At 36.5% G+C, this 22176-nt stretch overlaps 1 protein-coding gene across 1 annotated transcript; it reads left to right on the top strand.

The window, feature by feature from the left end:
* The first annotated feature begins 1749 nt into the window (after nt 1-1749).
* Nucleotides 1750-21578, top strand: barx2 (BARX homeobox 2). Its single transcript, XM_039647387.2, has 4 exons — nt 1750-2097; nt 13790-14063; nt 19159-19243; nt 19694-21578. The coding sequence occupies exons 1-4, from the start codon at nt 1911-1913 to the stop codon at nt 19940-19942; spliced, it is 795 nt and encodes a 264-aa protein (XP_039503321.1). The 5' UTR covers nt 1750-1910; the 3' UTR covers nt 19943-21578.
* The last annotated feature ends 598 nt before the right edge of the window (nt 21579-22176 follow it).

The following is a 22176-nucleotide window of genomic DNA, read 5'->3' as shown; positions in this document are numbered from 1 at the left end:
TGGACACAGTCACCTCTGAAAACAGATCAGATTCTGTGAAGCTGCTTTATATTGTGGAAAACGCTATGCAAATAAATTATTTTATTTTTTTATATAGGCCTATAAAAAATATTTTATTTGCTACGCAGGGGTAGCCTATAGGCCTACGATTTCAAATAGAGATTCACGCTCTTTTATTTTTGGGATCTCAGTGACCATTGGAAGTGTAATGCACAATATAAGGTATTTATTATTATTATTTCAATTGCATCATTATGACATCATTGCTCCTCCAGAAACAAACCGCTAACATCACAAAATAAAATGCACTCCGTCTGTAATTTATTAAATTTAAGTTATAACAGAAGTGTCGTTAACAATCGAATATTTGATTAGACTTGGCTACTACAGAATTACGTTTAATGTAGCTAAACATTTCCAAATTCTTAAAGTCAATAAAAAGTAATCATTTGATCAAATATAGCCCTTCATTACAAACTGGGCTTGGTATCTTTTCTCTTCCGCTGTTATCAATAATTATTAGACAACCCGTTAACAGCTAACGAATGTCTTATTAAAATATATAACCAAGAACTGTTGTGTGTGTGCGCGTGTATATAGGCTTATATAAATATTGATATATTGATAATCTTGATAATTTTTGTGACTGTTAGATATTAATAAAAGTAATGCCATTATGCCATTTATTATTATTTTGAAGAAAAGAAGAGCCCGCGCAGTGATTTCCTCTTGTTGTAACTTTGCCCTTCATTTGTGAATGAGTGATGCCGCTTGTTCTGGCAAGTGAAATAGTCGCTGAAAGTTTTAAGACTCGCACGTTTCATCGACAGGACTTTTCCACAACAGCCGCAAGAAATAACCGCAATAAAAGAAATCCTTAAATGATTCAAATTCGTTGCCTTTTCAATTTAAATTCTACACTCGTTTAAATAAATAGCATGCCCGATCCATGTTTACTTCAGTTCAAATATATTTTATTTAGAATAATTCGGATAGATAGATAGATAGATAGATAGATAGATAGATAGATAGATAGATAGATAGATAGATAGATAGATAGATAGATAGATAGATAGATAGATAGATAGATAGATAGATAGATAGATAGATAGATAGATAGATAGATAGATAGATAGAAATGCAGACTTTTAAATGAACACTAAATTAACTGTAGTTCCATCAAATCCAAATCAGTTTGTTGTTTTCTGTAAACAATCAAATCTGACTGAACTTCATTTTCGATAGGAAACAAAGCCTTTTGCGAAGCTTTATCATTTGTAATAAAGCACGTTTCCTCTGCAGATAAACGACTGATTTTTGATAGATAGATAGATAGATAGATAGATAGATAGATAGATAGATAGATAGATAGATAGATAGATAGATAGATAGATAGATAGATAGAACAAAAATAATAATACTGATCATAATACTTCTAATTAGAAATACTGACTTTTAAACGAGCACTAAATTAACTGTTATTCCATCAAAATTAACTCAGAGTTGGGTGCAGAAATCCCGTTTTTTTCAGTAGCTACAGAGAGAGAGAGAGAGAGAGAGAGAGAGAGAGAGAGAGAGAGAGAGAGAGAGAGAGAGAGAGAGAGAGAGAGAGAGAGAGAGAGAGAGAGAGAGAGAGAGAGAGAGAGAGAGAGAGAGAGTGATTGACGTGAAGTGTGTCTGCTGTGTAGTGACAGGAGAGCTGGTTTATATAGCGGTGACTCAGAGCGCAGCGCGCACTCGCTTCATGAATGAGAGCTGCAGACACCAGCAGCGAGAGCACGCCAGGGCTGTTTAGATGAGATGTCGTTTTAGGTCAGTAGCATATGCAATAAGCTTTACACAACTTTTAACGAGGCGAATTTCAGAGCTTTTGTCTCGAGCGTCACGCTGAAGGCGCGTATCTGGACACTATGCATTGCCAAGCAGAGCTGAGACTCGCGAGCAGCGCGCAGCTGAAAGCAGTCAGAAGACGATACAAGACTTTCATGATCGACGAGATCCTCTCCAAGGAAACATGTGATTACTTCGAGAAACTTTCTCTTTACTCGGTTTGTCCCTCTTTAATCGTCAGACCCAAACCTCTGCACTCATGCCCGGGTAAGTGACGCCAATTCGCAGGTTTTCAAGAGATTTTGTTGTTTATTAGCCTACTTGAAATGCTGCATTCAACGGGTTTTAATATCTTTCACTTTCTTTGTCTTCTCTTTGACTTTTATATTTGTAATCATAACTGAAAAAATAACAACAACACTTGCACTGCACTGCAAATTCAACCCAAACTAAAAACTGACGCGTTCAACTTTTTGAATTTTATTGCAATTACTAATAGGCCTAAATAAAATCCAGCGGAAAGTATAGTCATAATATTATAAGAAACTACTCAAATGTTTGTGAAAAGTTAAAAGGAAGGTTTAACAATGAAAACCTTTCTACAGTGAGCATGAAACATGAAAGAGCACGCATTTGAATATTTGAACAATATTTTTTTTAACAATACAATACTAATTTGGAGGATGCTTTCCCCGATTTGAGTGCACGTATTTTGCTTTCTTATAATGTGTTCATTTCAGTAATAGTAGAGGATAAAATATTACTGAACCATTGTTATGAGAAGGAACGGTGTTTATTGAAACTGGTGTTTATTGTTGATATTTTTGCCGTTAATTAAACTATAATAAACATTGCTTGCATTGTTACGCGCGCTTTAGTACGTTTATATTTAAATAAGTTGATCGGACGCATTTCATTTCAAAACATGTTTGTAGGTCGTGAGTTACACTGTAAAACTGTTTGTTCAATAACGTTTTTACATATTTATTTTTCACAATTATATTTATCATAAAATTGTATGTGATTGATTCAATTGCGTGAACATATAGCCTATGTATTTTATTACCTTTACATTAACTTTGTCTGACTGTTGACTGATATTGTCAGCATCTAACATTCATCTCATATATACATTACACATCTTATTTGAACCAAACTGCATTAAATTACACATTTAAATAATAAAACAATGGCCACAGAAATGTTTTGACAGTTGAAAAGATTAATAGTTGACATTCCCTTGAAATATCACCACACCTCACTGATGATTTATGATTGCACAGCATCATATTTCATCTTTAAACTTTTTTTTTTTTTTGCACACCATGTTTTGAGCGCTTCAATGACCTCAGAGTTCAGGTGTGTGCACATTCTGCAAACCGCTTTTGTTTCATTCATTTAAACTGTCACACATAATGAGTTGGGTATATCTGTGGTAAAATAATGACATATTCTCCTCTTACTTGCCCCAAGGAACACAAACTCTTGGAAGCCACAGGACATTTATCTATTTCGAGAACTGTTGCCACACACTTGACTATGCAACATAGGATGCAGTCAGGTATGAAAGCAACAGGTGCGATATCATTCCATAATGAGAAACATTGTGCGAAGTTCACAAGACATTTTCATGTCATTAATCCGGGTTGTAATACATCAGCCAACGTTGGACGAGCACAGAAACGTTTGACCCTTAAGATCATGCAGTGTCGGTAGCGGCCGCGTGTAATTAGGTTTAAAGGATTGATTAAATGCATTTGTAAACCAATCCAAAGGTTTAGCAAGGACTTAACTCTGTGGTTTCCGATGCGATTTTCCAAAGAGAGCATCATCGCACATCAAATATTATTCCGGTTGTAAACATACACTCAATGCATATGATCGTTCCCTATATTAACACTTGACATCTGCAGAAAATACAGTAGCTATGTTGACAGTTATCCATACTAGTGCAGATCATTTCATTTTTGTCTGTTTCCTGTACGACCAGATAACATCATTGTCTCATAAAACTAAGTGTTACTTTTGACACTTGTAAGACGCGCAAGTTTTTCAGATCAGAATGACTGATCTTTGATGGATAGCTTGCATGTTTATCTTGTTTCCCTAACCTTTAACACAAAACCATAAAGAAATTTTCCTTGATTAATTTAGCTCATGTAAAAATGAATGCGCTTTATCTAATAAATAAAATGTGGCAACAGATTATAAGCAATATTATTAATTACATTTAACAACAGAATTGAGTAGTATTTAATCAAATTAATTCATTAAAAGTCAACCATTTAAAATGAGTAAAACTTTTTTTTAGAAAGAATGTTTAAGTCACCATTATGGTGCTCAGTGTTTGTTTTAGGTTAGCTTTAAAATGACGTTTTTCTGCTTGTTAACATCAGGTGTCTTCAATGTTGGCAATATAAAATAAAGATAATATAAAATAATTTATCTTTGACGTCTGTCTGTTATTCACATATTTTTGTTTATTTTTTTGGTGTAAACTTTACTAATTTTAAATGGTTAACTTTTAAGGAATATTTTGATTTAGTATTACTCAATTCTGATTAGATAAAGCATATTCATTTTTACAGTGCAGGCGTCACTAAAATGTTGACTAAGCCAGTATTGGAGATGTGAGGTTTTATATTTTCCCATCTATTTGTGCATAAATCTGAGTAACAATCGCATGTGGCGTCATCTAACTGATGCTTTTCCTTTAGCGTCAGTCAGACGACGCCATAGGATCGCGTCAAGAAACTGACGCTATAAAGGGCGCCTAAAGCGTCAAATATTGAAGCATGGTCAAAGGTGACCCCTTGGCGGTGCTCTTCATTACACAGACACATTGGTTTCACTTTATTTTGATGGTCTTTTTTAACACATTCTGGTTGCACCTACATGTCTACTAACTCTATTAGTAAAACTGTTACGTTAGGGTTCGGGTTAGAATAAGTTGACGTGCACTTGCAAAGTTACTTAGTCAGTTGAATGTCTGTTGAGGAGCATCACAATAAAGAGATAATAAAGCCAATATGAGAGTTAGTTGACATGCAGTTGCAAAGTTACTTAGTACTGCACTGTTACACTTTAATTTGATGGTCCCTTTTGAACATTCTGTTGACTCATATTAATTGCATTTAAGGTTAGTTGCATGTCATTTTGCAAGATTTATAAGTACTTGTAAAAAGGACATGAATGAAAGTGATTTGGCAGCAAGTGTTGCAGTGCAAAATTCCAAACTAGCACAAGTATCCGTCTCTAGACTCGATGCGTGTTGACAGCATCTTTGCTCCTCGTACCTGCTGTGCAGTTTGTGAAATCGGAGACACTTCCTCTGAATGGATGGGACCACGATAAAAATAGGTTTTAGCAGTTTACTTACACCAAACACACATGTTGCCCATGTAAACACAACACAACATACATACACATGTATGAAGTCATGAACTTGCAAGCTTGAATGCGCACATGCTTCCTTGTGTTTGTAAGTCCAGCTGTGTGGTAAAGGCAGTGTGTGAGGTTTGGCAGGCCGGCGGTGGAGGATAGAATATCCAGCCCGAATATCAGAACGCTGCGCACACTGTCTCTTTTCAATCTGAGGGGTGTGAGATATTCTATATGCCAGGCCAGCACATCAATGGATGGTAATGCTTAATATAGAATGTAGCTGGCATTAAGACTGGCACTCACTGAAAGGCCACTGGCTCTCTCCCACATCACCATATCTCTCATAACTCACAGCGTAAACGCTGTCGCCACTAGGAGCCGCTGTAAGACACGTCAAAATACTACAGGAGAGTCTGCAGTCAAATGACATGATATTTCATAAACAAAACAAGTAATACGCATTTAAATATAAAGATGTTTAGGCGGGATATAAATACGGAGCTCCAATTTGTTCCCTGTCAGACTACTTCCAAACTCAAACATGATAGATTTCAGCCCCGACATGTTTTCATGTGTGTGCAATACCCGTAATGTGAAACTTTATGTGTAGATATGAAGATACATTTCCTCTAAACTTAACTGTCACCTTGAGTAATCCCTAAAATCAAAGGGAAATGATGGGTGAATAACAACTAGACATAGGGATTATTAGGAACACCTGTTCAATTTCTCACTGATGCAATTATCTAATTAACCAATCACATGACAGTTGCTTCAATGCATTTAGGGGTGTGGTCCTGCTCAAGACAATCTCCTGACGCGTTTAAGGATTGGACATTCAGGTCTCAATAAATCTTTGTTCATTATACACTCTAAAAAATGCTGGGTTGTTTTAGCCCAATTTTGGGTCAAATATGGACAAACCCGAAATGTTGGGTTAAAAATGTAATGTAAAAATTTAACCCAACGGCTGGGTTAGTCCATATTTGACCCAAAGTTGGGTTAAAACAACCCAGCATTTTTTAGAGTGTAGGGAAACATCATACAGGAGCCTGTGAATATTGCGGTCAGCCAGAAACAGCTGAACATGTCCTAATAGAGTGCAGTAATTACAAGGAAGAGCGTAATTGTTTAACATCAATCCACCATAAAGAAGGGAAAACACTCACTTTAGTTAATATATTAGGAGATATATCCAAAAGTATTAAAAACCAAGTTATACAGTTTCTCAAAACAGGGTTGTTTTACCGTATTTAATATTTGAATGTTTATACTATAGGTATAAGTGTACATCCCTCTGACTATTCTCGATGATCACACTCCAGTCCGGTAGGTGGCGGTAAATGCACCTTAAGTTGGTTTGCCATCCGCCAGCTAAACTCTAAAAGAAGAAGAAAATCTCCTGAACTTCAAACTGAATGTCAGAATGGGAAAGAAAGGTGATTTAAGCAATTTTGAGCGTGGCATGGTTGTTGGTGTCTGAGTATTTCACAATCTGCTCAGTTACTGGGATTTTCACACACAACCATTTCTAGGGTTTACAAAGAATGGTGTGAAAAGGGAAAAACACCCAGTATGCGGCAGTCCTGTGGGTGAAAAATGCCTTGTTGACGCTAGAGGTCAGAGGAGAATGGGCCGACTGATTCAAGCTGATAGAAGAGCAACTTTCAAAACTTTATCAAAGCAACAACACACACAACCTTGAGGCGGATGGGCTACAAAAATGTCGCCTGGTCTGATGAGTCTCGATTTCAGATGGTCGAGTCGGAATTTGGCGTAAACAGAATGAGAACATGGATCCATCATGCCTTGTTCCCACTGTGCAGGCTGGTGGTGGTGTAATGGTGTGGGGGATGTTTTCTTGACACACTTTTGGCCCCTTAGTGCCGAGTTCAGACTGCACCAGATCTCAACACAATAGAGCATCTTTGGGATGTGGTGGAACGGGAGCTTCGTGCCCTGGATGTTCATCCCACAAATCTCCATCAACTGCAAGATGCTATCCTATCAATATGGGCCAACATTTCTAAAGAATGCTTTCAGCACCTTGTTGAATCAATGCCACGTAGAATTAAGGCGAAAGGGGGTCAAACACAGTATTAGTATGGTGTTCTTAATAATACCTTAGGTGTCTCAAATCTGAAATTTTGGTCCAGGATAAACAAAGATTGATCCAGAGATATCAATAGGCTACCATTAACATTACCAGGGCAGTCAGTGGATTAAATGGCCTATACACTATAAAACCGCTCTCATTTATTGCATGGACAAAGAACATAATGTGTTTAAAATGCATTTACACTGTTCAGTTGATTAATATTTGCCCTCTATAATGCTGTTAAACTCAATGCACAAAGCAAACTGTTTGCTGAAAATATCCACATTGAAATAAGAGTCAAATCAACTGCGTGTGGAAGTTTCATTCATTAGTATGTATTTCAATATACAGTATACACACATCCTATAAGTACTAAACCCCACACACCCTGGTCCTACCCACTTAAAAACCTGACGTGAGAGTATAATAACAGGTTTTAATATTTCATTTGGAGACATGTTTTTAACTATACGCGGGAAAGGCTTTTAGAAGCATTTCTGAAAGGAGGAGATGCAGATTAAAACTGTCGATAGCGTAATCTTCTGTGACAGCACGCTGAAAAACAGCCTAATAGGAGGATGAGTCTCCCTTAGAGGAGGAAACCATCACAACCGTCCACAACCTGTCTTCACATTTATTAAAAGCAGACAATAAAAGCAGATGTCATTCAGATGAGAACCAGTTATGTTCACACACACACACACAAACATACAATTATGGAAGCATTTTGTCAAAATTGTCAGACCTCACCCATGATGCAGCCCGGAGGGTGTGGCTTTACACATTTATGGAGGGTGAATATCTAATTCATGAGATCTTGTATTAACCCTTCGGGCAAACGTGAATGCCAAATAATTCACAGGGTTTTGTTTCTAAACATTTTTAAGTGTGACAGACAGAAGTATACTCTGTAAAAAATAAAACCGTAATTTTTACGGTAAAAAAACGGCAGCTGTGGTTGCCAGAACTTTACTGTTAAAAATACGGTAGAAACGTAATGGTTTTACAGACTTAACTTAAAATTTACAATAATAATCCACATTTTATTTTCTGATAAAATGTTGATTTACCAACTTATTGACGTATTGATACACTGACAACCAACAATCATCACATCAGTGAGAAGAGTTATCACAAGTGAATACTTTTATAAAGTAATACTAATATAAAGAAGCTGCGCAGTGTCATTCACACAAACATTAAACACCATCATGGTAACACACATGAAATAATAAAAAATGCAATAAACATTAATTTAACAACATTAAATGTAACATTAAACCCTAATGTACATAACTGATTAGAAAAATGAACCATAGTTATTTCAACAAAAATACATCAAATGTGAAATGCCACACAGGGAATTGCGGGAATGTCGTTTTACGGTTTTTCACTGTAAATTTTACAATGAGCTGTTGTTTTTCACTTTCGGTATTTTACTGTAAAATTATATTACAGTTATTTACTGTGTATAGTACTGAAATGTTCTGTTAGCCAATTAACAGTTTTGCACTGTAGCATTTTACCGTTAAAATCGCGGTTATTTTTTACAGTTTTATTCTTTCCTGATCCTCACACGAAGAGTCAAACGGAAAGCCATTAAAAAACTTTATCTGCAGCAAAAATACACTCTATCCATTCGCTTGCCTATCTTGTGTGTTTCTAACTTGCTGGATAATAGATATTGACATATAAAAACTCAAACGAGTGATGAAACATTAAATCTGTCACCACATGACCCAACCAAAAAAACAAACCGTACCGTGTTATTAAGAGTTCAGATGTTCATCAAGCGCCAGATGAAATCATCTCGCTGGAATCCAATCAGTCAGGGGAATAAGACAGGGCTGAAAGAGCGCGATCAAGAGCTTAACATTTGCTACTGTTTTTTGGCCGTCGGTTGGAGAAAGCATGAGTTCAGCTTGATTGCGAGTCATGAAAACTTGTCACTTCGTTCACAACACATGAAAGACGGGTCAAGATGTTGAACTCAAAGCAAAAAAGATTTCCTGAACCCGGCATGTCATAACAAGGAAACGCAACAGCAAAATTTACCTCGGATATTTTTAGGTCAGAATGAAATGTTACCGCTTTTTTTAGAGCACAATTTACGTTTTAAATCCAGACTTAATCCATAAGTGTGGCATCATAATAACAAGGCCTCGGGAAAATGACCTCATTGACTGGTTTAAGTAAGCGAGCTAATTAAATTACAGATCTACAGTTATGGAGAAGGTTTAACAGGTTGATAATTAATTTGCTACAAATGAGAGAACTAGCACGTCTATGCGTCTGCTGTTAGGATAATTATACAGAACAAATATTTACAGGCTTCTTGACGGCGCACAGTGTCAGGGGGATAGACGGATTAGCATTGAGTGATACGTTATAGATTTTGAAGAAAGAACAGGGAGGGAGACAGAGTTAAAGAGATGAGCCAGAAGGGATGTCATGCCTAGACGTGTTGCATTGACAACAATGAGATCATCCTGATTTGTGTGCAAGTGTGAGTACATGCATGGTTGTGCCTTTGTGTGTGTGTGGAAAAATGTCCCGTCCTTCCATGTTGCTCATAAAAATGTACATGTTTTGTACAGACGTATGCGGGTCTGCCTCATGGCATTACGAGCCAAGTTAAAGTGGTGTTATCTGCATGTAAGCTCTGCTCCGTCTTAATGAAACGGACATCTCTGTCATAGTCTCATATTCAGAGATTCATTCTCCAGAACCATGTTGGCATATTTTTGTAGGCCTTGACCCAGAAACGAATTAGCATTTTAGCACTTCCCCTTCCATATTAGTCATTGGATTTTTTTTTGAATGGGTTTATGGTTAAAAGCCTGAAATAAGTTCTGTGCACAAGCACGTTATATTCTTATTTTTCCCTATCACATATTTTAGTAACCATCACAAATTAGGTATAATCCTCTAAAAAATGCTGGGTTGTTTTAACCTAATTTTGGGTCAAATATGGACAAACCCAGCAGTTGGATTAAAAATGCAATTCATAAATTTAACCCAACTGCTGGGTTTGTCAATATTTGACCTAAAATTGGCTTAAAACAACCCAACATTTTTTTTACTCTAAAAATGCTGGGCTGTTTTAGCTCAATTTTGGGTCAAATATGGACAAACTCAAACATTGGGTTAAAAATGTAATTTAAAAATGTAACCCAATGGCTGGGTTTGTCCGTATTTGACCCAAATATTTGAGAGTGTAGTAGACTAAAACTTTTGTGATAACAACTTTAAATTTGGAACACAACTTGGTTAGACATACGGCTTTTTTCTTCTCTAGCAATTTTAGAGTCCAAATTATTTTTGTAAAATATATATTAACAGAAAACGTCAAGCCGATCTTACAACAATTTGTATGTGTTTTACGAGGTGGATAATTCGTATGAATTTGTTTAATTGACCTAACCCTGACCCTAAACCCACCCATCACTGGGGTTTAGACAAATCGTACGAATTATCCACCTCGCAAAATATGTACGAAGTGGTTCATTGCATTTCCTATGCAGTTTTAATAAACTTCTATAACTTTTTGTTATACTTTAAGCTACTGTAATGCTTTAGCCTGTAGCCCGCAAAGCACTGCGTAGTGCGTAAGTAAAACGATTTTACATCGTAACTTTCTATAGTGTACCTATGAAGTATGTACGTGTCGGTATAAGGGAAAACAACCAGGAAAATGTGTAAATTATATGAATATGTTTTTTTTTAGAAGTAAAGGGTACTTATTCTTCTATTATGATAGGCAACAATCTTATCTTTGGAGAAATTTAGCGAGAACATACACTGTGCGCTTTATTGTAATATAGTCTATTAATATATATAGCCTAGGCTTTTTTAAATGATGGGTATGTAAATATTAGTGCATTTATACACTCTTTTTTATATACACTCTAAAAATGCTGGGTTGTTTCAACCCAAATTTGGTTCAAATATGGACCAACCTAAATGTTGGGTTGAAAATGTAATTTAAAAAAAAAAAATGTACAGTTGAAAGTGAAAGTTGAAGTTGAGTTAAAATTTTAAAATACATTTATGAACCAACATTTGAGTTTGTCCACATTTGACCCAAATTTGGGTTGAAACAACCCAGCATTGTTTAGAGTGTATCAAAAGAGCAGCTGTTTTAGTTTGCGCTTCCCTGTTTGCAAAATCTATAATAATACTTCTAATAATACAATAATATAAATAGAGTTCAGCCTAAGGTCTGTATTCCAGAGAATTCATGAATTGCAACCATTTATGTTCATAAACTCTAACAATGCTGGGTTGATTTAACCCAAATTTGGGTCAATTATGGACAAACCTAAACGTTTGGTTGAAAATGTAATTTAAAAATTTAACCCAAAAGCTGGTTTGTCCATATTTGACCCAAATTTGGGTTAAATCAACCCAGCATTTTTAAGAGTGTATCAATGCCAATATTTTCAGTAAACAACTAAACCTTAATGCCTTTAAATGCTTCCTTCAGGTCATATTCAATAAGGAAATGATATTTGATCAAATATTTGGCTTTACCACAGTTATCTCTTTATCTAAGCAATCAAACAATCAGATAAGACTGTATAGTGACATATGAGCTTGTGTGAATTAAGATTGTGACCAATTTGCCTGTGAAAGGGACATGACGTGATGTATTCATTTCACAAAACGCTCTTCCATTCTCACTTGATGACACACGCTTTATTTCTCTTGGAGGTATTACACTCTCTCTCTCTCAGCTCAGACGGGTCCCGTGTTGCATTTTATGGACTCTGGCGTCTCGCTGATGTCTGACTAAAAAAAGAGAAGGAGACAAAGAGAGAGAGTGTTGGAAGTATTACAACTGCAAGGGAGGGCGTGCAGATGCTGCCCCAGTTAAAAATTATTACCAGAGTGCATTGTGTCGGTGACAGCGTGTATTATTATCGGTGTAAAACAGCAGTTACATCACCACAGCAGACCTCCAGTTCAGGCACCTTACATCTCACAGGGCCAAACTCTTAACACTTACCTACACCATTAGTGCCGGCGGGTCACGCTGGCAAGAACGTTTCGGCTGGCTCACTTTAGCAGCGTGTACAGTACATGTTTAAGATCCGATCAGAACAGAACTGTTCCTCTTAAACTCACTTTAAAATAAGGTTTCCTATGTTAACATTAGGTATTTGTTCAGATGAATTTAAATTTTCAATCAAAATTTATATCTGTTAATAATAATTAATGGCCCTGAGCTAGCATGAACTAAACCATGAACGGTTGTATTACTCTTTTTTTTCTTTTTTTTTAATGGTATTTTTATGGCTTCTGAATAAAGATTGTTGTTGATTTTGAAGATTTGATGATTGTGTGCAGATCTTTAATGTTTCAGCCGTGGAAATAAAAACGGTAATTGTGACTCTTTATCTCACATTTCTTCCAGACTTTTTTTCTTCAAAATGTCTGAATTGCAATTTTTTTTCTTCAAAAAAAGTCAAAATTGTGAGTTTGTCTGAGATAAAGAGTTGCAATTACCTTTATAAATTGCAAGTTTATATCTCACAATTCTGCATTTTTTTTCTTTTTTTGTGAGTTATAAATTCAGAAGTCTGAACTGCAAGATATAAACGGGCAATTCTGAGACAAAAATTCCAAATTGTGAGCTATAATCTGGGAATTGTGAGTAATAAATTTCAAATCACAAGATATAAAGCATTTCAAGTTATTGTGAGTTAAAAAAAGCTGCGATTACATTTTTAAATTGCAGTCTATATCTGATAATCCTAACTTTTTCCTAAAAGTTAGGAAACTTTTTATTGAAATTCTGAGTTATAAACTCACAATTATGAGAAAAAGGTCAAAATTCTGAGTTATAAACTCACAATTATGAGAAAAAGGTCAAAATTCTGAGTTAAAAAAACCTCACAATTATGAGAAAAAAGTCAAAATTCTGAGTTATAAACTCACAATTATGAGAAAAGTCAAAATTCTGAGTTATAAACTCACAATTATGAGAAAATTCTGAGTTATAAACTCACAATTCTGAGAAAAATGTCAAAATATTCTGAGTTACAAACTCTGAATTGTGAGAAATAAAGACAGAATTCCTAGTTATGAACTCATTGTTGTAAGTAAAGTAAGATATAAACTCTTTTTTCAAACTGAATTGTGACAAATTAAGTCAGATTTGTGAGATATAAACTCAGAACTGCAAGATATAAAGAATTGTGAGTTATTGCGAGTGTAAAAAGTCAGCAATACGTTTTTTTTTAATCCGTGGTGGTTTTAGGCCTTTTTTATTATTATTGATTTTGAGGCCTGCGCACCAGAGGAATGTGAAACCGGCCGCGGCCGTCGACATTGCTTTTGAGTCACACATTATAATCAATGTGACCTTATTATAAAGAGTTGCCTCTTCATGAATGCTTTCCGCCAACAACGTCTGTGGATATGTGTGTGTGCTATCCGTGCTAACGCTAGCGTTCTGTTGACTGTGTTCTCCAGGCTCTACCCCTCTGAGGTCGTACCCTCTCCTCTCCGTGATCACACACCAGCAGCCTCAGTCTCCACACCTGCCCCTTCTCTCACCCCAACACCCGGTCAGCTCAGAGCCCGCGCACAGCGAGACCCCCGTCAGCATCAGCAGCGAGTCCGAGACGGAGCACTCCGCCCCGCGGCTCAAGAAACCCCGCCGCAGCCGGACCATCTTCACGGAGCTGCAGCTCCTGGGCCTGGAGAAGAAGTTCCAGAAGCAGAAATACCTCTCCACTCCCGACAGGTCCGTGGCTGCTCTCAGAGGCATTTTACACTATACATTTTACAGTTACAGTTTACGTCTGTCGAAGTTATACTGAAAAAAGGGAAAATATATTTTTTTTTATTTCTGCAAATTGTTTTGAAGATGCCAAATTGGCATCTTATATAATGGAATTATATATTATGAATGATATTATATAACGGAAAACATTTAATTTGGCAATGTGCAATGATGAATCTTGGGATTTGATTTCATTTTGAAATTATTCATAGTTCATATATAAAGCCTGAAATCCTGAAGCAAATCACTGTCAGCCTAACTATTACATTGCTCAGTGTTGTAGTTAAGACATTTCAGCAAAAGAAGCCTTTAAAAGAAACACTACCCCATTCAAGACAACAGGGACACAGGCCAAGAAAAGCAAACAAAAATGTATTACATTGATTTCATGCCAATCATTTAAAGCACACGCAGGTGTATTTAAAAAACTTTGGGGTTTGTACAATGAGATGAGGTAATTTATGTGTCGTGGGTCTTCTCGCATGGGACAGGTTTTTTTTTTTTTTTTTTACCGGCAATAACACATTTTCCATTTCAGTTTGGCTCTGCGTTTAGATTTGGCTGGAGTGTGTTTCCATTAGAGCCCAAAGGGTGTATTTGGGTAAAAATCCCACAAAATCAGTTCTGTCCCACCTACAAGGATTCTGAGCGTGTCTGCCACACACACACACACGCATTTCTCTGCATTTTTGGTCAGACACAGCCTAAGGATGGATTCTGTCCTTCAGCAACATATGAACATTTCAGACATAATTGTCTGAAAACTGTCAGCACCACCAGACGTGCAAAGTTAAGACAGCCGCCGCAAGACTATCTCTAACTTATTCACTTTTGTTTTACAGATAGCTCTCTTTTCTTTCATAAAACTCAAAGATAAACTTGACTCAAAGTATTGTTAGAAGTTATTAAAATGAGTTAAAAAGTAAAAAAAGTACACAAACACACACACAGTAGTGAACAAAAGTGTTGTCCGGTGGGGATAAAAAAAAAAAAAGATCCTACAACTTCGATTAAACAATAAAAATTTACTGTAAAAAAAAAATGTTTTACTGTACACTGTAAAAAAATATTGTTGGTTTAACTTAAAAACATGAAGTAACCTGGTTGCCTAAAAAACTTTTAAGTTCATTTAAATTGAAAAAATTAGTTAAAACAATCAAGGAGATTGATTTAATCATCATAAACTCGAAATATTATGTTTTCTGAAGTTAATTTGACAGAAGAAAAACAATTATGATAAGAAATATTTTTTTTTACAGTTTAAGTTCATTGAAATTGAAAAATTGAGTTAATACAATGAAGGAGATTGATTTAATCATCAGAAACTCAAAATATTATGATTTCTGAAGTTGATTTGACAGAAGAAAAAAAGTTATGATAAGAAATCACGATTTTTTACAGTGTATAAGTGTTACAAGAACAAACCATTAAACTTTATTAAGGTATTTATCTGACAAAATTGTCTGGCAAAAATAAACCATAAAAAAATAAAAAGCTCAGAAAAAAACAGAGAAAATTCTAGGTTGGCAATTTTATTGTGAGGACAGGAAAAAGCATATGAATAAATAATGTATTGGTAACTATCAGGATCAATCATGCATTTTATCATATGCTATTATTATTAGTAGTTTATAAGTCTGATTTGTCTACTATTGTAATTAAAACAATATTAGGGTTGTTTTTAAATATTATGTTTAATAAATTGTGTTGTATATATATATATATATATATATATATATAATCATCCAAATCAAACTGATAAATAATAATAATTGTAATATGTAATAAAAATAAAACTATGCACGACTGATTCCGATATACCAACTTATTATTCATTCTTAATTTAGAATAATAAGTAATTTCCTCAGAAATGCAGAGTTGTCTGGTTCTACGCTGGCCTGATAGAGGTGTGTTTTGTCGGGTCCTGTCGCTGTGGGGTCAGTTGGGAAACTCTTTCTAAGGAGGTTTTGGCTCAAGGCCGCTTAGTTCACCGCTAGGTCATGGTTAGCCTCTGCTCTATCACTCTGTCACACACTTCGCCCCAGGAACGAACAAATTCATTCATGGCTGAATGAAAAACAAGTGAGGGGAATTCCTCATCTTCTGGCGAGTTTGAGGAACGAGCCTCAGAACGCCTCAGGTTTGTGCTGATCAATCTCAAAGACGACCCGGAGGTGTTGTGCTGTTTTTGGCTTGTCCGCCTAGGCCACACAATCAGAACATGAAAGCAATGAAAAACATGTCGCAATATGGAACATAATGATTTATCATGAAGTTTTAATGCTTTTTTATGAGGCAGAGATGATTATAATCATCTTTATCATCATTATGAATAAATGTCAGAACCCAAACTGAGCTTAAATTAGACTCATGGTTGCAAGGAGTGTGTTTGGCATTGGAATGCAGTGTGTGTGTGTGTGTGTGTGGTTTCTCTCTGAAGAATAATAAGCACAAACACAGAGGTGCTTTTCTTACCACCAATTACAGCACAGAGAGCAGCCACAAATCACAGAGACTGCTCCTTTAAAAATAAAAAAAAATCATAAGTAGTCATACTAAACATACCTCAGTGTAATATGACACATGTGACACTTAGCAAATAAATAATACATTTGTCATGTTTTACTCTGTCGGTTTGCAAGACAATTAAGTGCTGTTTTCTTTTAGCGTCAATAAAAACACCTCAACTACTTTATGAATAGAAAATACCTGGGGAAAAATATAATTCATGGAATATTTTTAATTTGATATTTTATTAAATTATTTGCACAGAATTATAATTGTTGAAAAAAAAAATAAATATATATATATATACAGACAAATTGTGTGAGGGCTGGGATGAGAGAGTCTCACTATAATAAAATGTGTAATACAAATAAATACAAAATATTTTATTATATTAAAAGAGACTACAAAAGGAAATTGATACCCAGATTCAAAATACATATAATATATTAGCTGCGATCGACCAATCAAAAATCAAGTATTCTGCAGCAACGTAATAAATTAGATGTAATACCATAGTGTCAGCATCTTTACCATAATACTGCCATTTCAGGACATTTAACATTTCGTTTTTTCACGGGAAAACTTGTCTCATACACAACTTAGAAGAAAAAGGAGATAATAAACAGATAAAGAGGAAAGAGCGAAGTCAAGGGCGTTTGAGAGCGAGTGTTAATCTGTTCATTTCCAGAAGATCCCTGCACCTCGTGTGACCCTTAGACTTTGAATGGAGATGTAGTAGTAATCTGTGCACTTGTTTGATATGTGGCTCTCTCGTTCCCTCAAATCCCATCTCACATGTCCCCTCATTGCCTATCAAGTTCCAGCAGACCGATCGCTGCATTAGTCATGCGCCGCCTGCCCGAGTGGCCCGAAAAGATCTACTATTCGGGCACGTCAGTCGCTCCATGACTGGATTACCTTGTCCTTGTCCTGTACAGATAAAACGTGATGGCATTCCACGGGAGGTCTGCGATTACATTCGGCCTGGGAAGACTCTTCTGTTCAGAGCTTGGCAGAACTTTCTGATATGTCATGCCAGCTTTGGGAATTTTGCAGTGATTAGATATACATCTGCACTCTAGATGGCCACCCACTGGCTTTTATGTGTAGGACAACAGGTGACTTTGGGATTTCGGTCGATTACTTCCAGTTCTGAAGTTTCCCGCCTTCTTTGCAGTCGTTCTTGTGACTTGCTTGAGGGTTTCACAGGTCAGAACGCCACATCTACTTTAGGTTCAAAATACTCACAAGTGTCTGATTTGGAATCACACACACATATAAACTGTAGGTATAATACATTATTCATTTATTAAAGGGATACTTCACTTCTGGAAAGATTAATGTGTATTTAAAATGGGTCATTTATGTAGAAGAAATGTGAAATTATTTTTGAATTTGGAGCTTTCTAGACTGAGAAAAGCCAGAAAATGTATTTTTGGCTTATGTGGATGAAAGACAACAACTCCCAGAATGCACTTGCTTCGCTGCCGTAGGAGGCCACGCCTACCGGTAACAGAGCACAGTAGTTAAACAACAAGTCTAGGCTACTAGTGAGTCTCCATGATGAGTCTACCCGAAAAAGTGTTTCAAGATCACCCAAAATATCCGGGATTTGGCTTTTGCATACAGTCGGTATTCATCATGTTAATTGTGGCGTTCATGTAAACACTACATTCAGATTCACCAACCGGAAAGAATTCAGTTAGATTGAAACAAAAGCTGTGCATGTAAACAGAAAACATAAGCTGAATCCCTGAATTTTTTTTCCAGGACAGCGAAATTGTAAAAATCGCTCGAAGGGGGTCTCGCCCAGGGCTTAATTCAAAGTACACTGCACTCTAAAAAATGCTGGGTTGTTTTAACCCAATTTTGGGTAAAATATGGACAAACCCAGCCATTGGGTAAAAAATTAAATTTAAAAATGTAACCCAATGGCTGGGTTTGTCCATATTTTACCCAAAATTGGGTTAAAACAACCCGGCATTTTTTAGAGTGTGTAAAAAAATATTACATAACATATTTTCTTTTGTCAAATCAACTTTATAATAATTTATTTAGTTGAGATAACTTATTATTTTGAGTTTCTGATGATTAAATGAATCCCTTCATTGCATTAACTCACTTTTTACAGTTCAATCAACTTAAAATTTTAAGGCAACCCAGGTTACTTACCTTTTTAAGTTAAACCAACAATATGTTTTTTACAGTGTAGTAATCACAACATTTTTTCTTTTGTCAAATCAACTTAAATCATTTATTTAGTTCAGATAACTAATTAAATAATTAAATCATTCTCCTTCATTGTATTAACTCACCTTTTCCAGTTCAATGAACTTAAAATTTTAAAGCAACCAGGTTATTTACTTTTTTAAGTTAAACCAGCAATATTTTTTTACAGTGTAGAACCGCCACTGTTGGAATAAATATGTATCTTGTAGCATAGTTTCTTACTTTTAGTTTCTTTGACTTTTAGAACAGAATAATAACCTATTTAGGTTTGATTTATGTACTTTCTTTTAACCTGCACTTTGTCTGTGTGTGTGTGCAGATTGGACCTGGCTCAGTCTCTGGGACTCACTCAGCTCCAGGTGAAGACATGGTACCAGAACAGACGCATGAAATGGAAGAAAATGGTGAGTCGAACGAGCTTACTCATCGCAAGTTCATAGGATTGTCTACTTAGATCGTTAAGATACTGTCATCTTGTATCAATAAAAACATCTGTGTTGAAAATCCACCAAAGCTTTCAGTGTGGAAATGGAAACTCTGAGACATATCATTAAAAATCCATTAGACACTGTTGAGCTGCCCTTCTCAGCACTCAATACGATCAGTGTGTGTAACGGCTACGGCCCCGGGCTGCTCGGTGAGTGTGTGTGGGACAAATGAGCGATGATTTAAAGAACATTACAGGTCTACGTCAGCGCGATCAACCTCTCAAAGCAGGAACAAAAGATCCACAGCGCGAGAAAAACGAGCGTTGAGGGCCAGCCCAAATGGCCATATATCTTCCCTTAATCACTGTAATAACCATCCTCACCTTTGACTAGGCCCACATCTTTCACGTGTGTCTGTTTCTCTAGGTGCTAAAAGGAGGACACGAGGCTCCCACCAAGCCTAAAGGCCGACCCAAGAAGAACTCCATCCCGACCACGGAGGAGATCGAGGCCGAGGAACGGCTGGCGGCCAAACTGGTGGAGGAGGAGAAACATGTGGAGAACAACGAGGTCTTCCAATCTCAACCTCAAGATCTCAGTTCATGCGCTACATCTAGCGAATCAGAAACCCCGGCGCTAGAACAGGCTCCGTCAGAAGAAATGACCACCAGCTAAACACAGCCATGCGGATGCACAACCAAAGACAGCTACTGAAAGACTGAGGCACCAAACAGTATAGGGGTGCTTTAGACACAAACAAAACGTCAAACCAAACCAACCGATTTCACAAAAAAAGATGCTTTTGCTGGTGTTCAATGATGAAACAATCACCAGCGGTTACATCCATCCACCAAGGATCACGATGGCCCATTTGTTTGCTGATTTTGTCGTCTCATGGAGGCAGTGTCCAAATACTTTCCACTACATGTGATTGTAACATTGCTTTAAATGTTTCTGTCACACAGCTGCCTTTCTGAAATGTATTTTATAAACCATTTTATAATATGCTGCCAGATCGCACAGACTCACCGGTACAGCGCCTTCTATATGAACAAACAGTAAGTGTTTCTCTCTCTCTCTCCCTGTAAATAGTGCCTGTTTAATTGCGCCTGTAGTTTACAGTGCACCTGTGTACTGTAGCTTGGGATTCTGTGCCAAAACACATATATTTGAATAGCTGAAGTGCCCTTTGAGGTATTTTTTCCTTTTTTTACACATCCATGAAGCTGCTGCCATTAAAAGTTAATAGGACGGGTTAGTATGATGAATACCAGTGTAAACATGTAGAGAGTTCTGGATTTCACGTGAGAAAATGTGGCTCTTTTTAAAGCAGGATTGTCCAGTTTGGGTAAAGATTAGCTTTATCCATTCAACATCTCGATGGATAAAGAATCTGTCAGCTTATACAGAAAAAGAACATAAATTTTGAGAAAACATTAAAGGGAATATTGATTTAAGTAAAGCTTCCAAAGTGCCCACTCTCTTCCAAACGACAATGTGTTTTTCCTTTTCTGTTTGCAGAGAAAAGGAGTTTCTTTTGTTCGTTTTATGCGTGACATGCTTCGACTACATTGTATTTCAACCGTATCCTTTCTTCAAATCACTTTTTTTGTGTGTGTGTGTGTATAACCTTTGCACGACCATTTAGTACTATTCTTTGAGGCTGAAACACATGATATATGAACTCCCAGATGGAGCATGCTGGCTATTGTATGCTTCTTCCCATTTCATTCCCTTTGAATGAAATAAAAACAACAAAAATGTTTCCCCCCTCTGTGGTGTGGCGCAGTATGACACCACTAAGTGCAGGCTGGTTTTATTACTGTAAGAAAAACCACTTAATCTGTCAGGGACGCAAAGCAATTAATAAATCAAACTCGAACTAGTAAAAAAAAAAAGAACCAAGAAAAACGAAAATCTGCGGGACATGTCGAAGCCCGCGGGAGCTCGGCACATGCCTACATCTGACTGACGGCCCACTAATACATCACAGCCTCTTCTACCTTGCATGTCATAAGCTCTTTCAAACCAATGTTGCCTTTTGCAAAGATTTTATTTGTATAGTTTTTTTCTGTGTTTGGCTAACAACAAATATCGAAAATATATTCCTTCTTTGATATAAAAAAAACACTATTTTTCTGGTGTACATACTGAATTGTTTTGGGTGACTATACCTTTGTTTTTGGAGGAGAAGACTATATAGATAGATATTTGAGGAGAATCCTTTTTCACCCGAACGTTATGTCATTTTTATTGTGTGTGTGTGTGTTTGCATATTTAATAACATTTAATAAAGATGCCATTAATTTTGGAGGTCTGATATGATGATTTCATGTAAAATAAATGTTACTATGAAGCTGTTTTCACTGAGAAATTACTAGTAAATTTCACAAATAATAAAAAATGGCAAGTATCCCATTCAATTAAACATGCACATTTGAAGTAGAAATATCCTGTACTAACTGGAACACTTCTTGTGCACTTGTGATCTTGTGGAATGGCCGCCACGTGCACATATCGGTTAAGTCAACAAGATTTTAGGTTTAGGTTAAGTCCTCATTTTAAGTTTCAGAAGGATGTTCCCTTGGTAGCCAATATACACCCTTAAACTCTGCAGCAGACTTCTACCTGACAGTCTATGGCCCTGACCCAAATGGCACCCTAAACACACACGGTCTTCCTTACGAGTCCGCACTTTTGTGACGTAATGCCTCTTTGACTGTTGGGAAGAAGCTCGCATCAGTGCGGTCTCAGCAATAGTGTGCATCGAGGGCGCATATCAACTGCAAAGAGGGCGCTAGTGAGCACCCTTCTGAAACATAATATAACAAATGGGACACCCTACAGTCTCAATTACTTAATAGACATGTGGTAAGTCCAAAAGATTGCAAGTGCACATGAGGTGTGTC

The sequence above is a fragment of the Pimephales promelas genome, chromosome 10, assembly GCF_988280905.1.
Source record: "Pimephales promelas chromosome 10, fPimPro1.hap1.1, whole genome shotgun sequence".
NCBI lineage: Eukaryota > Metazoa > Chordata > Actinopteri > Cypriniformes > Leuciscidae > Pimephales > Pimephales promelas.
Note: the sequence above shows the minus strand (reverse complement) of the source record. Positions and strands in the feature narration are given on the sequence as shown.

Bases quoted from the DNA above. Each gene is read 5' to 3' on its own strand.
- barx2 (XM_039647387.2), top strand. From the start codon at position 1,911: ATGCATTGCCAAGCAGAGCTGAGACTCGCGAGCAGCGCGCAGCTGAAA. The intron at 2,098-13,789 runs GTAAGTGACGCC...TGTGTTCTCCAG, and splicing joins ACCTCTGCACTCATGCCCGG to GCTCTACCCCTCTGAGGTCG. The intron at 19,244-19,693 runs GTGAGTCGAACG...CTGTTTCTCTAG, and splicing joins GCATGAAATGGAAGAAAATG to GTGCTAAAAGGAGGACACGA.